Source organism: Muscardinus avellanarius, assembly GCF_963383645.1.
Source record: "Muscardinus avellanarius genome assembly, chromosome: 11".
NCBI classification, from domain to species: Eukaryota; Metazoa; Chordata; class Mammalia; order Rodentia; family Gliridae; genus Muscardinus; species Muscardinus avellanarius.
Genome location: NC_137797.1, coordinates 72837852 through 72854458, shown reverse-complemented (window position 1 = coordinate 72854458; position 16607 = coordinate 72837852). Strand labels below are relative to the sequence as shown.

At 44.8% G+C, this 16607-nt stretch overlaps 1 protein-coding gene across 1 annotated transcript; it reads right to left on the bottom strand.

Annotated features, from left to right (window-relative positions):
- Positions 1–13714: 13714 nt before the first annotated feature.
- Positions 13715–14671, bottom strand: LOC308270180 (olfactory receptor 10AD1-like; the record flags this gene model as incomplete). The annotated part of the gene is made up of 1 exon (XM_080705951.1): positions 13715–14671. One exon carries the CDS (start codon positions 14669–14671, stop codon positions 13715–13717), a length of 957 nt encoding a protein of 318 aa, XP_080562077.1.
- Between the last annotated feature and the right edge of the window lie 1936 nt (positions 14672–16607).

Below are 16607 nucleotides of genomic sequence, written 5' to 3'. Positions count from 1 at the left end.
AGGATCTTTACCAGCCACCATTCTGATAGGGGGCTAATATCCAGGGTATACAAAGAGCTCAAAAGACTACTAGCAAAACAAACAACCCAAACAAGAAATGGGCAAATGAACTAAATAGACACTTCACAAAAGAAGAGATACAAAGGGCCAATAGATACATGAAAAGATGTTTTTCATCACTGGCCATCAGGGAGATGCAAATCAAAACTACACTGAGATTCCATATAACCCCAGTCAGAGTGGCAAGCATAAAGAAATCAAACAACAACAAATGCTGGCGAGGATGTGGGGAAAGAGGAACTCTTTTACACTGCTGGTGGGAATGCAAACTAGTTCAACCACTATGGAGATCTGTGTGGAGATTCCTAAGAAAGGTGGGAATAGATCCACCATATGATCCAGCTCTACCACTCCTGGGTATCTTTCCAAAGGGGTTGAATTCAGAGAAATACAGCAACATATGCATACCTATGTTCATAGCAGCACAATTTGTAATAGCCAAAATATGGAACCAACCCAGATCATCATCAACAGATGAATGGATAGCAAAACTTTGGGAAATACACACAATGGAATTCTATTCAGCCATAAAGAAGAACAAAATTATATCATTTGCAAGAAGATGGAAAGCCCTGGAAAACATTATGTTAAGTGAGATGAGCCAAGCACAGAAGGAGAAGGTACATATATTTCCTCTAATATGCCCAAACTAGGAAACACAAAGGATACCAGTGGGACTCCAGATAATGGAGGGGAAATACCAGCAAAGTTTGAATGGAAAGATAGGAGAGGAGGAAGGCTGATCTTGATTAATGAGGGTCTATACCTGAACATGTGTAAAATTATGAATATGACATGGTTAACCTGGACAACCATTGGTGGGAGGGGGAAAGGAAAAATGGAGGTGGGGGGGAGAGGGCACCAAATATAGTTTAAATGTATACTATTTATGTTCAATAAAAAAATTGTTAAAAGAAAAAAAAAGGGCTGTGGATGTAGTTCAGTGGTAGAGCATTTGTCTAGCATGCATAATGCCCTGTGCTTAATCCCTGGTGCTGCACAAAAGTCAATTAATTTTTAAAATGAAATGGTATGTTAAAATCACGTTTTTAATTTGTTTGCTTCTGATAGAAATGTAATTAGATTTTTACATACAGATTTTTTATCCAGTAACTTTGGTAAATGCTATTAATTCTAATAAGCTATCTGTGCATTTAGTTTTTCTATGAATACAATTATATCATCTGTGAATAAGGACAGATTAGTTTTTTCACTTCCAGTTATTATATCATTTACTTTTCTTGTTCTGTTATATGGCCTACATTCTTCAATATGATTCTGATAAAAATTAGGGATAATGGTTACCTTAGGTTTGCTGTGATCTTGAAGATAATGTTCTTACCATCTCACTATTAAAATGATGTTTTGTAGGGCTTTTAATAGAATATCTTTAATAGTGTAGGAGGTTCTTTTTCATTGCTGTTCTGAGAGGCTTTTTTCCTAAATCATGAACAGGTGTGATTTGTCTGTAAAAGAGACGATTTTCCTCCATTTGTGAGATGAGCATGTGGCTTTTCTTCATTTGTCTGTGAATGTGGCTATTTACATAATTCATTTTCTAATGTTAAATGCATTTTTTTTTTTTGCGGGTCTGGGGATGGAACCCAGGGGCATTTGACCTCCGAGCTACACCCCCTGCCCTATTTTTTATTCTTTATTTTGAAACCGGGTCTCACTGAGTTGCAGAGGGCCTCACTAAGTAGCTGAGGCTGTCTGATCCTCCAGGTCTCAGCCTCCCGAATGCTGGGATTACAAGCGTGCGCCACCATGCCCGGCAATACATTTTGAATTACTAGGATGAACTCCATCTTGGTCATGATATCAGGCATTATCCATTTAATATAGTATGGGATATAAACTGCGATAATTTTGTTTAGGATTTTTGGAACCATATTCATGTATAAGATTAGCTTACTTTGTTTTTGTCAATTTGGGTGTCAAAGTTATGTTAACATCACTGAAAAAACTGAAGTGTTTCCTTTTTACCTGGTATAGTTGTGTTATTCAGCTTCTCATCACTATCACAAAATGTCTGAGAAAATTAACTTATAAGAAATAAGGCCTACTTTGCCTAATGGTTTTTGTCTAACACTTGCTTCATTCCTTGGGCCTGTGGCAAGGCAGGACCCCACTGTAGGAGCATGTGGTAGAGAAAAACTTCTCATCTCATGACCAGGAAGCAAAAGAGAGCAGAGGGCCAGGGCCTCACAGTATGTACCTTCCAGACACACACTCCCAATGAACTAAAGACCTCTCATTAGGCTCCATATCTTTGAGGTTTCATTATCACCCTGGAGACCAACCCTCTTAACATACAGGCACTTTTTAAAAAAATTTTTTTTATTGGTACACTGTATTCATACATCATAATGGGATAAAAAAAATCTTTTGTAGACATACATGCACACGTGTTAGCCCAGTTAGCCCCTACCCAATACCCACCCCGTTCCCTCCCCATCCCTCTTTTCCATGCTTGGCTTAGTGGTTGACATCTAGTATTATAGCAATTTATCCAAAATTAACAATGATAATCTCACATAACAGTTTCATTTGTCTGATACCAAGCTTTTGATGACTTAAAGATAACATTTCAATATTTCTTTTTGCTTTCTTTCTTACCAGAAAATTTTATTTTCTTTTTTTTAGGTGAAACTATCATACATTTATTTTTTTTTCAGAAAAAAACTCTATCCTAATATGGAATATAAACTCTAGATACCCAAAACAATTTCAAAAAAGAACAAAGCCAGAAGATGTATATTTTCTGATTTCAAAACTTATAGAGCTACAATAATTGAAACAGTGTAGTATTGTTATAAAGGCAGATATATAAACCATTGGAGTTAAATAAAAGCCTAGAGATAAATTCTTCCATATATTTTCTTTTTTTCTTTTCTTTTCTTTTATTTATTTTTATTAATTTATTTTTTAAATTGGTGCATTGTAGTCATATATCAATCACATTGGAGTACAAGACTTGAGAGGATATACAAGCACACATCATCCAATTAGCCCTCCTCCAGCCCCCATCCCATTCCCTCCCCCTCCCTCCATCCCATGCTTCTTTGGTGACTTACTTTGATACATTTGTTTATGTACCTCCTGAGTTTTAAAGAGGCTCCGTCCTCCAGTATTACATACCCTCTGATTGGTCACATTAGTTGCTTCACTATAGGGCCCTTTCTATAGCTCAACCTTTTCCTGTTGCCCTTTTCCTCCTAGTTATTGCTGATTAAGAGAAGCATCTGATTTATATTTTCTGCGATATTTCTCTGTGCATGCTGCATTGCAAGTACCGATCCCACTCTTGATGGTCCCAGTGGTGGCCCGGCTACTCAGTGGACTGATCCAGACCTCGCTGGCTCAAGCAGCGGCCTTGCCTCATGGGAGGCCCCATTCTGGTCTCGCTGGCCCCTGCACCGTTCTAACCCCTAAGCTGGCTTTGGTCCCGGCCTTGGAGGCCGCAGGAGTGAACTTGCCTCACGCCAGGCTCCGATGCTGGCCATTGGTCCCTGCACCGGCCTAACCCCTTGGCAGGATTCCAATCCCGGCCTCGGAGGCCCCAGCACCGGCCTAGCCTCACGGCAGGCTCCAATGCCGGCCTCGTTGGCCCCAGCACTGGCCTAACCCCTCGGCAGGTTCCGTTCCCGGGTTAGGAGGCCCCAGCACTGGCCATGTCTCACGGCAGGCTCCAATGCTGGCCTCGCCTCACGGCAGGCTCCGATGCCGGCCTTGCTGGCCCCAACACCGGTCTAGCCCTTCGGCAGGTTTTTATCATGGCCTCGGAGGCCCCAGTACCGGCCTTGCCTCACGGCAGGCTCCAATGCCGGCCTCACTGGCCCCAGCACCGGCCTAACCCCTTGGCTGGCTCCGATACTGGCCTTGGAGGTCCCAGCACCGGCCATACCTCACGGTAGGCTGCAATGCCGGCCTCACTGGCCCCAGCACTGGCCTAACCCCTCGGCCGGCTCCAATACTGGCCTTGGAGGTCCCAGCACCGGCCATGCCTCACAGCAGGCTGCGATGCCAGCCTCACTGGCTCCAGCACCGGCCTAACCCCTCAGCAGGCTCTTATCCTGGTCTAGGAGGCCCCAGTATTGGCCTTGCCTCACGGCAGGCTCTGATGCCGGCCTCGCTGGCCCCAGCACCGGCCTAACTCCTCGGCAGGCTCTTATCCTGGCCTCAGAGGCCCCAGTACCGGCCTTGCCTCAAGGCAGGCTCCGATGCTGGCCTCGCTGGCCCCAGCACTGGTCATGCCTCACGGCAGGCTCCAATGCCGGCCTCACTGGCCCCAGCACCGGCCTAACCCCTCGGCAGGCTCTTATCCCGGCCTCGGATGCCCCAGTACCGGCCTTGCCTCAAGGCAGGCTGATGCCTGCCTCGGAGGCCCCAGCACCAGCCTTGCCTTACGGCAGGCTCCGATGCCGACCTCGCTGGCCCCAGCACCAGCCTAACCCCTCGGCAGGCTCTTATCCTGGCCTTGGAGGCCCCAGTACTGGCCTTACTCAAGGCAGGCTCCAATCCCGGCCTCGGAGGCCCCAGCACCGGCCTTGCCTCACGGCAGGCTCCGATGCCAGCCTCGCTGGACCCAGCACTGGCCTAACCCCTCGGCAGGCTCTTATCCCGGCCTCGGAGGCCCCAGCACCGGCCTTGCTTCACTGTAGGCTCCGATGCTGGCCACGCTGGCCCCAGCACCGGCCTAACCCCTCGGCAGGCTCTTATCCCGGCCTCGGAGGCCCCAGCACCGGCCTTGCTTCACTGTAGGCTCCGATGCCGGCCACGCTGGCCCCGGCACCGGCCTAACTCCTCGGCAGGCTCTTATCCCGGCCTTGGAGGCCCCAGCACCGGCCTTGCCTCACGGCAGGCTCCGATGCCAGCCTCGCTGGCCCCAGCACCGGCCTAACCCTTGGCAGGCTCTTATTCCGGCCTCAGAGGCCCCAGTACCAGCCTTGTCTCATGGCAGGCTCCGATGCCGGCCTCACTGGCCCCAGCACCAGCCTAACCCCTCGGCAGGCTCTTATCCTGACCTCGGAGGCCCCAGTACCGGCCTTGCCTCATGGCAGGCTCCGATGCCGGCCTCGCTGACCCCAGCACTGGCCTAACCCCTCGGCAGGCTATTATCCTGGCCTTGGAGGCCCCAGTACCGGCCTTGCCTCATGGCAGGCTCCGATGCCGGCCTCGCTGACCCCAGCACTGGCCTAACCCCTCAGCAGGTTCTGGACCCGACCTCGGAGGCCCCAGCACAAGCCTTGCCTCATGGCAGGCTCCAATGCCGGCCTCGCTGGCCCCAGCATCGGTCTAACCCCTTGGCAGGTTCCAATCCCGGCCATGGAGGCCTCAGTAGTGGCTTTGCCTCACAGCAAGCTCCGATGTCGGCCACTGGCCCCGGCGCCCACCTAACCCCACAGCAGGTTCCGATCACTGTCTCTGTGGTTATTATTTCAAAGGTTCCAGGTGTAATGTATCAGATTTCTGCCTCCCCTGAGTATTGGCCACTGGCATTTCCACTGCCTTCACCGTTTCAAATCCTTCCCAGGCTCTTTTTCCACTCTGAATGTTGTCCAGTGTTCCTAAGCATGTGTGATGGTAGCACTCGACATTTGGTGTAATTTATCAAAAAAAAAAATAAAGTTGGTAAGATCCGGTTTCTGCTTCTCCTGAATACAAGTCTCCACCACCATTGCGGAGAACTCTTTCAACACCGCATTTCTCCTTGGTCTCCGCTAAACTCTCTCCTTACAGGTGATGTCTGAGATTCTTAACAATATAGAGAAATAGCAGTCCTCTTTCACGGCGAATTTTTCTATAAGTTCCAGTGCATTTAGATAAGTTTTGTCTGCATCTCCAGTGTCCTGGCATCCATAATGGCTTTCTTACCTCCTCTCCGATATTTTTCTTTATCTTTTTCTGTTCTGGGCCCGGTTTCTCCAGGGGTCTGGAGTGCTACTCGCAGTTTGGCTGGGGCCCAGAGTCCCGCGACCCGGGCCCCAGCTGGCGTGCCCCACGCGCGACCCCCGCCCAGAACCCAGCGTCTTACGGGGCCCGGTTTCTCCAGGGGTCTGGAGTGCTACGTGCAGTTCGGCCTGGGGCCCAGAGTCCCACGACCCGGGCCCCATCTGGCGTGCCCCGCGTGCGACCCCCACCCAGAACCCAGCGTCTTACTGGGCCCGGTTTCTCCAGGGGTCTGGCGTGCTACGCGCCCTTCCATATATTTTCAAGTTATTTTTGAAAAGGTTTCCATGAACATTTGGTGGAGGAAATAATAATTTTTTTACTAAATATTGTTGAAAAATAATAATTACATGAAAAAGACTAAAATTGGACCCTTACCTAACACCATATACAAATATTAACTCAAAATAGGTAAAAGACCTAAATATAAATCTTAAGACTATAAACTTTTAGAAGAAAATCTGGGTCATAAAACCTCACAACACTGAAATTGGCAGTGATTTCTTGGATATGATTTCAGTGGCACAGGCAACAGAAGGGTAAACAAACTTCCTAAAAAATAAAAAAAATTGTATATCCAAAGACAATGTAAACAGAGTTAAAAGTTGCTGATAGAAGGGGATAAAATATTTCCAAATGCTATATCTGAAGGTATATTAATATTCTAACTAGAAATCCTAAAAGTTAGCAACAATAAAAGCAAACAATACAATTTAGAGATAGGTAAAAGACTAACATAAATAATGAATCTCCACAGATAACCAATCTTAGTTGTCTGTTGGATGGAAAATCTTGTTTCTCTGGTTCTGGTGTTTGTTACCTATTTCTTCTTTGTAGTTAATCTCTGAGTATTTTCTCTAGCGCTGGTTTTTAAGACATAAATTCCTTCAGTTTCTGTTTGTCATGGAAGCTTCTTATATCCCCATCAAATTTGATAGAAAGTTTTGCTGGATAGGAAATTTTTGGCTGGAAGTTGTTTTCTTTCAGAGTTTGGAATATGTTACTCCAAGCCCTTCTGGCTCTCATGACTTGGTTTGGGAAGTCTGGAGAGATTCTAATTGGTTTGCCTCTGAATGTCACTTGGCCCTTTGCTTTTGTTGCCTTTAAGATTCTCTGCTTGGCTTCCACATTGGTCATTTTGACAATTATGTGGCGTGGGGATCCTCTTCTCTGATCCTGTCTAAAGGGAGTTCTATAAGTTTCCTGGACCTGTGTATCGACCTCTTGCTCTATGTTTGGAAAATTTTCTGCTTTTACTTCCTTGAAGAGATTGTTGATCCCTTTAGTTTCCCCTTCTTTTCCCTCCTCTATTCCAATTATTCTTAGGTTGGCTCTCTTAAAATGGGCCCATATTTCTTCAATATCAGATTCCTGCTGTCGGATTTTTTTTTTCTAAATTAGAAACTATGTGTTCATTTTTGGAGTGATCATCTTCTAGGAGCTAGATTCTATTCTCCATGTGTTCTAATCAGTTGTTTGTGCTTTGAATTGAGGCCTTTACTTCATTGATTGCATCCTTTATCTCTTTTTGACTCTCTCTGAATTCTTTTTGAAACACCTCTATTATTTCTATAGTTATTTTCCTAATTTGATCTTTTAGAAATCTCTGAATTTCTGTTTTATCAGGTTCTGATGTTGTGGGGTTGTGGGCATTCATTGCTCCATTGTTATTCCTCTTTCCCATGATTTCGGAAGTTTGTGCCTTCTCTGGGTTCTTCCCTGGGTCACTACGACTTCACTTAAGGTGTTCTGGATCTTGAATCTGTGGTATCTCAGTCTCCACTACTCCTTTACTGGGTTGTATTGCAGAGTCTCAGACCCAGGGAGTCAATTGAGGCTGCTTTAGACCATGGGGGATGCCAAGTTGGGCGTTCTCTTGTGGGAAGTTGTGACTATGGTGTAATATCTCTGCTACCACCACTCCCCCACTACGTCAAATCTCTGGGATTGCAGTACTGGGATTTGTCCTCTAGGGGCTGCAATTTGACTCACTGTTGTTGAGTGTGCTGATGGAGCTGTAGTGGATTTGGTGAATTTGCTGCTGCTACCACTGGTGGCAATATGGCACTACTGCCACGCCCTTGGTCGTGAGGCTGGCGTATTTCTTCTCTGTTTTTGAGCTCTGCTCTGATTCCCTGCAGGGTGTGCTGAGCCCAGCCCCAGGGAGCTTTAGACACTCCCTGTGCCAAAAAATCTGCTGAATTCTGCCCGGGTGATCTGCAGCCTCTCACTTCGGCTCGCTGTCTGCTGCTCCTCTCTGGAGCCTGGTGGGCTGTTGAGTGTGTTGGTCTGGTTCCATACCATGAGCTCACTGCTGCTATAGGCAGTAAGGCGCTCCTGCCGCGTCCTCGGGCGTGAGGCGGTGTATCTCCTCTCTGGCTCTGAGTTCTGTTCTGAGTCCCCCTCCTCTCTGGGGCCTGGTGTTGCAAGGGCCATTTTTTTTTTAAACAGGCTCTTACTAGGTTTATGAGCGGCTCACTAGTTGCTGAGGCTGTCCTTGAACCTGATATCTTCCTTTCTCATCCTCCCAATTCCTGAGATTACAAGTGTGCTCCACCACGCTCAGCCAACATACAGGCATTTGAGGGACATTCAAGATCAATCTATAGCCATATCCAAAATTAGATTTTCCCCCTGATTACTTGATAGTATTTATCTTAAAGCCATATATCTGCCTGTTCATTTATAAAGATTTTAAACTAGTGATTTAATTTTATGCTTATGTGTTTGTAAGCATATCTGGTTGGTTGTTCATAGATATGTTCTAGTTCTCCTTCAGTCAATTCCAAAAATAAAAAAATTTTGTAGTCATTTCTCATTCATCTACATTCAGATTTAACAGCATAACACTTTCCACAGTAGTCTCTTAAAATTCATAAAAGCTTGTATTCATTTTATATTTCCGTGTAACAAATTACCACAATTTAGCAGCTTAAGTAGAACCAAGTTATTATCTTATAATTTCTGTGAGTCAGGAGTCTGGGTCTGAGTCAGCTGGATCTTCTGATCAGGGTTTCTCTAGGCTGAGGATGAGGTGTCACCTGGGGCTGAGATTCTCATCTGAGGCTGGGGTCCTCTTCTAAGCTTACTGGCTATTGGTAAAAAAAAAAAAATCATTTTTTGCACTCATGACTTCTTGCTAGCTGCCAGCCAGGGATTGCTCTCAGTTCCTGGATGCTCCCGGACGTATGGTTCCTAGAGGCAGTTGACAACAAGGATGAAGGCTTTCTTTCAGGTCAGCAGTAGCATCTCCCTCTAACTTACAGTCTTTCTCTACTTGGCTACAATGAAGACTTGTTGAATATAAATTTATATTTTGACTTTCATTGTCCAGAAGAAATCTATCAATCTAATTGTGGTTTCTTTGAAGGTCAATCTGACTTTTCTTTTTTCAGGCTGCTAAGTTTTTCTTTTTCATTTTTATTTTTAATAATGAGCCATATATGGATTCTTTTAATAAATAAAAATATTTTGGGGGCACATTTAGGTCTTCTTTAATCTGTAAATGATTCTTTTTTAGTTGAGAAAAACTTTAGCCATTTTCTTTTCAAATATTGTTTCTGTTCTATCCATTCTTTCTTTCAACTTCATGACCTAGCTCCCACTTTACTAATTCTCTCATCTGCTGTTTCCAATGCCTCAAAGTAGATATTTAAAAATATTTTTCAAGGATTTATTTATTCTTTGTTAGGTAGTTGGTTCATATTACTTGAAACAAGCCGGGCGTGGTGGCGCACGCTTGTAATCCCCGCACTTAGGAGGCAGAGACAGGAGGATCGCGCAGGTTCGAAGCCAGCCGCGTGCGCTGGTTTAGGAGACCCTGTTTCCAAATAAAAATGTAAAAATAGGTCTGGGAGTGTAGCCTGGAGGTAGAAGGGCTTCCAGGAACCCCAGTACCACCTAAAAAAAAAAAAATTACCTGAAACAGTTGGGCATGGTGGCGCATAATCTCCGCACTTGGGAGGCGGAGACAGGAGGATCAAGCAGGTTCGAAGCCAGCCTTGCTGGCTTCAGAGACCATTTCCACATTAAAAAAAAAAAGTATAAAATAGGGCGTGTAGCCCTATTTTACATGGGAGTGTAGCCCGGAGGTAGAAGTGCTTCCAGGAACCCCAGTACCATAAAAAAAAAATTACTTGAACCATTAATACCACAGGCAGAAGCCCTTCTGATATTTTACTCTGTAACATCTATGCCCTTTTCATTCTTTTTTTTTTTTTTTTTTTTTGCGGGTCTGGGGATGGAACCCAGGGGCATTTGACCTCTGGGCTACACCCCCTGCCCTATTTTTTATTCTTTATTTTGAAACCAGGTCTCACTGAGTTGCAGAGGGCCTCACTAAGTAGCTGAGGCTGTCCGCGAACCGCGATCCTCCAGGTCTCAGCCTCCCGAATGCTGGGATTACAAGCGTTCGCCACCACGCCCGGCTCCTTTTCATTCTTTTATTTTAATTTTTTCCTTTTTTTGTGATACTGGGGATTGAATACAGGGGCATTCTACCTCCAAGCTACACTCTAGTACTATTTTATTTTTAGTTTGAAACAGGGTCTTGATAGGATGCTAAGTCTCACTACTTGCTGAGGCTGTTCTGGAACCTCCAAACTCCTGTCTCAGATTCCCAAGTACTGGAATTATAGGCATATGCCACCACATCTGGCCTTTTCATTCTTTTTTTCTTTTTTTTTTTTTTTGATGGTACTGGGGGTTGAGCCCAGGGACATTCTACCTCCAAGATATACCCCAGCCCTATTTCTGATTCTTTACTTTTTTTTTTCAGTACTGGGAATAAAACCCTGGGGATTCTACCTCCCAAACTACACCCTGAGCCCTTTTTTTATTTTTTATTTTGAAACAGAGTCTCACTGAATTGCAAAGGGCCTCATTCATTAGCTGAGGCTGTCCGTGAACCGCTATCCTCCTGTCTCAGCCTTCCAAATGCTGGGATTACAAAGCGTGTGCCACCATACCAGGCTATTCTTTACTTTGAAACAGAGTCTTACTAAATTGCATATGGACTCACTAAGTAGCTGAGGCTGGCTGAGAACCTGTAATCCTCCTGTCTCAGCCTCTCAAGTACTGGAATTACAAGTGTGTGCCACTATGCCCAGGATGGCCCTCTCATTCTTAATATTCTTTTTTAAAAGGTAAGTCATATGCTGGGGTAGTGGCACACGCTTGTAATCCCCACTCTTGGGAGGCAGAGACAGGAGGATTGCGCAGGTTCGAAGCCAGCCTTGCTGGCTTAAGAGACCCTGTTTCCAAATAAGAATATATAAAATAGGCCTTGAAGTATAGCCTGGAGGTAGAAGTTTCCAGGAACCCCAGCACCACCACCAAAAAAAAAAAAAAAAAAAAAAAAGTAAGTCATATCAGAGGGCTGGTTGTCAAGGTAATTAATTTCTTCTCAGTTCATTAATTCAATCAATTCTGATATCTTTGAATTGGTCTATTGTATACATTTCTGTCTTCCTTTCACTCTCCTTCCATAATGTATTATTCTGTGATGTAGTTGATTAATGTATTAATTTTAACTTTTTCTACCAACGTATAGCATTAATTACTTCTCTACCTATATCTTACAAAATTGTATATGTAATTTTATTTGTATATTTTGGCTCATAAAGTTTTAAAGTTTTAATTACTATTTATTTATTTATTGTGTTGGGGATTGAGCCTAGAGGCATTCTACCCTGAGATACGCCTCAGCTCATTTTATGTTTTGTTTTGGATCAAGTGAGTCTTGCTAGGTTGCTGAGAATCTCCCTAAGTTGCTGAGGCTGGTCTCAAACTTGTACTCCTCCTGTCTCCCAAATACTGGGATTAGAGGTGTGCACCACCATACCTGGCCCATCTGTTCCTTTATTAAAGTCAAACATGATGTATGAGCAAAAGGAGATGAATTATATAAGCCTTCAGTGGGAGATTTTATGTTTATCTAAGAGGTTGTGTTTACTGTTTGCTGGAAATGTAGTTTTAGAGGCCAAAATCTCCTCTAGTGTCCCTGTTTACATGTTCTTTATTGTCTTTTAGATTCCCCAGACATTCCTTTCCAAATAGGGTATGCTGCTTTTCATTTTTCAGCTATAATCCCCAAATGCTCTAGCCCTGTTTACATGGTGGTAAAGTGTGGGAGAAGGAAGCATTTTATAACCCAATGACAGGGTCATAGTCTTCTGGAAAGCTTGTGTCCCTGGAGCTGTGGCCATCTCAAGTGCTTCTCAGGATTGCTTTTGTTAGGGTCTGGATCCGGAGTGTTCCCCAAAGGCTCCCGTGTGGAAGGCTGGATCTTCAGTGCAGCAGTGCTCAGAGGTGGGGCTCTTGGGAAGTGAGAGGTGAATGAATGCGTGAATCTCATCATGGCTTAATCCTTTGTGGAATCATAGTTGGCAGCATTATTTGGAGGTGATGAAAACTGTACAAGGTGGGGCCTGTTGGAAGGAGTGCTTTCTAGATACCTATAGCATCCTCTCTCCTCCAGTTGGGACAACCAAAAATGCCTTCAGACATTACCAAATGTCCCCTTGGGGGCAAAACTGTCCCCTGGTTGAAAGTCACTGCTCTAGATAATATTTAAAGAAGTTGGAGCGGGGATAAAGAAGTTAGAGATGTGAGTAAAGAGCTTCAGGAAATATGTGTTGTAACACAAGAGACAAGAAGGAAGCTTTAAAATGATAGATTTAGGTCGAGTGTGGTGGCACATGCCTGTAATCCCAGTACTTGGGAGGCTGAAGCAGGAAGATCACAAGCTTGAAGATGGCCTCAGCAAGTAGTGAGTCTCTCACCAACCTAGTAAGACCCCGTTTCCAAATAAGAAATAAAATTGGGCTGCGGTGTGACTCGAGGGTAGAATGCCTCTGGATCCAAACCCCAATACCACACACACATAAAAACTGATAGATTTAAATTGGATGATATTACATACAGGCTAGAGATCAAATTTTGAAGTGGAGACAAATAACTGTGCAAATAAGTTAAAGTGTTCTTGTTGTTGTTTTGTATAATGCAGATTTCACTCAAAGATTCTCAGATACGAGTACATTTGTTTTATAGGTGAATCTCTAGTTCATAGCCTGGGGAAGTTTGTGCTCTCAGCCTTTCTAATCTTGGTTTTGTCTCCCTCTTCATCATTAATCCATATATTTGGCATACAACATCTCTTGCTGACTTTGGAAAGCAATACAATCCCACTGATTAATTATTGTTTTATCTTGAAGCCTTATTGAAAAATTTGGGGGCCACCATACAAGGATGGTATCACATCTCTCAAAATAAATATCTCCAACCTACTGTACCTCATATTCCTTGTTGATGGTAATATACTCCTTTTCCAAAGCCTAATCTTCTGCTAAATGGTTTTGCTCCTGAAATTAAAGGTCCTGAAAGCATTGTATAATTGTATTATTCAGTCATGTCTTCTTAGAAAGCATGCCTGTCTTCTCTCAAGTTCCAAAATAAACCTCCCCATTGCATTGCACTTGTCCTCTAACAATGAAACCATGGAAGTGTGTTATGAGGAGAAGTTTTGGAGGATTAATTTCTGCTGGAAATGAAACCAGAGAGATGAGCTTTAGACATGAGGAGGCCATGAGCGCTCTCTCCAGGAGCATGTCAGCTTTGGAGAGTTATTCACCTGTCAAATCTGGCAAAGGGGCAATCTTCCTTTGCCCCAGAGGAAGGTGCTTCCTTTCTAGAGCCCTTCCTGCTAGATAGACTCTGCCTGGGCCAGGCTGGTTCTCCCAAGAGCCCTCACCATGGCCCCCTTCATTTCCTTGTTGCGCAAACTGTAGATGATGGGGTTGCACATGGGGGTGATGATGGTGTAGAGGAGGGAGAAAGGCTTGTCCTTGTCAGGCCCGTGTGTGCTGCGGGGATTCATGTAAGAGAACATAGCTGAGGTGTAGAAAAAGATGACCACAGTCAGGTGTGAGGCACAAGTGGAGAAGGTCTTCCTCCGACCTGAGGAGGCAGCTCTGCTGAGGATGGAGGCCAGGATGCGGGTGTAGGAGGTGACAATGAGCACCATGGGGCTGAGCAGCACCACAATGGCATCCACAAAGATCACTCTCAAACTAAACTGGGGGTCCCCACAGGAGAGGGCGATCACGATAGGGGCCTCACAGAAGAAGTTTTCTATGTGGTTATCTCTGCAGAATGGACCTCGAAATGTCATATAATCAAGAAGGATGCCATTGACCATCCCAAAGAACCAGGAAGTGCTCACCAGCCTGACACAGGCCCGTCGGCTCATGATCTGTGCATAGCTAAGTGGGTGGCAGATAGCAACATAACGGTCATAGGCCATGAAAGCCAAGAGGATGCACTCGGCCACACCCACTCCAAAAACTAGATACATCTGGGTCAAACAAGAGGCAAAGGAAATGGTGTGGTTCTTCAGCACCAGGTGGATCAGCATCTGTGGGATGGTGGTGGTGATGAAGCAGACATCCAGGAAAGACAGGTGGCCAAGGAAGAAGTACATGGGGCTGCTGAGCCTGGGGTCTGTCCAGGCGATGAAGATAATGAGGCCATTCATGGCCATGGCGAAGCTGTAGAGGACTAGGAAAAGGGCGAAGAGCAGAGCCCGGGTGGAGGGGGCACTCTGCTCGAAGCCTACGAGGATGAACTCTGTCACTGTGCTGCCATTCCTGAGATCCACCATCTGGGGCCTGCTTGAGGAGGAGGACAGGAAAAGCATAGGTGAATTTGCTGTGCAAAGGAGCTACCTTGGATAATCCACTTCTGTAAAAACGGATCAGGGACAAACACAATAAATAAAATTCCAGTAAACTCCAAGTGAGTTGACAGTACTTTGGCACCAGAAAACGTCAGTGCTGAAATACTGTTTCTAGTTCTAGGCATGTGGTCCTGAGGATGAAACCTAGGGATTTCTACCTCCGGGCTACACCCCTGACCTATTTTTATATTTTATTTGGAAACAGGGTCTCACTAAGTTGCTGAGAGCCTCACTAAGTAGCTGAGGCCGCTTCAAACCTATGCAATCATCCTGCCTTAGCCTCCCAAGTACTGGGATTACAAGCATGTGCCACCACGCCCAGTTTTAATGCCTACTTGTTATAGAACATCTGGAAAATACCAAAAGGTAAAAACAAAAATAATCTCCTGGAGAGAAAGTACTTTAATGTTATAGTTCATCTCTCTCTCTCTCTCTCTCTCTCTCTCTCTCTCTCTCTCTCTCTCTCTCTCTTTCTCTCTCTCTCTCTCACACACACACACACACACACACACACACACACACACACATTTTTTTTTTTTTGGTAGTACTGGGGATGGAACCCAGGGGCCTTCTACCTCCGGGCTACGCTCCCACTCCTATTTTATATTTTATTTGGAAACAGGGTCTCTTAAACCAGCTGAGGCTGGCTTCGAACCTGTGTGATCCTCCTGTCTCAGCCTCCCAAGCACGGGGATTACAAGCGTGCTCCACCACGCCCGGCTGACACATACACATTTTTTGCGAGTCTGGGAATGGTACCCAGGGGCATTTGACCTCTGAGCTACACTCCCTGCCCTATTTTTTATTCTTTATTTTGAAACTGGGTCTCACTGAGTTGCGAAGGGCCTCACTAAGTAGCTGAGCTGTCCATGAACCACCATCTTCCTGTCTCTGTTAACTGGTTTCAGTATACTACTGGAATGAACATGAATAGGCAAAATTACTATTTGCTAATGATATTTCTGGTACATTTCTCCCCACTGTTTCTGCCTCAGCCTATTGGAGGGCTGGAATTTCTACCTAATATTCTCCAAGTAATAGAGAAAAATAGATAATTCTGATTCCATTGTTGATTTCACTCTAGAAATAATTTAATATTTCTTTTTATTTTTGTAGTACGGGGTTCCTGGAAGCCCTTCTACCTTCGGGCTACACTCCCAGACCAATTTTTTTTTTTTTTTTGGAAACAGGGTCTCTGGAGCCAGCACGGCTGGCTTTGAACCTGCACTATCCTCCTGTCTCCGCCTCCCAAGCGCGGGGATTACAAGCGTGCGCCACCACGCCCGGCGCTAATTTAATATTTCTAAATCAGGCACTGGTCATGTATGTTGTGGTCCATACACAGAATGGAAAAATTCTGCAGGAATTGTGTCTTACCTCATTCTGTTACTCCGACTGGAAATGGTTTGTCACAGAAGCACTCCAACAGAGAAGAGAGATGACCTCATGGACCTAGCCCAGGGACCACATCTGATGTTGGGATCCTCTCTGGAAGAGAAGGTGCCCTTGTTAGCATATATAATCCCTCTCATGAAATCTCTAACCATTAGAGATGAATGTCCACTCAGATAAAAGTTATTTATGCATATAACGTCCAAAGAATATGTTATGGCATCTAACTCATAAGAATCCTATGAAGAGGCCATTTTACAGTGGCTCAAAGAGCTAAAATAAGTTTTCAAAGGTCGTATAGCTAGTAAGTGAGAGTGATAAGGCTCAGCTTCGGCCTTCTAACCCTTCAAATCCTTTCCCACTACACCCAAGCATCTAGGGTACAGATGCCTCCATGCCCGAAGGTAGGTTATACCATTAATGTCCCATGTAGTTGGGAAAACACATATATGCATTGGAATTCACATTT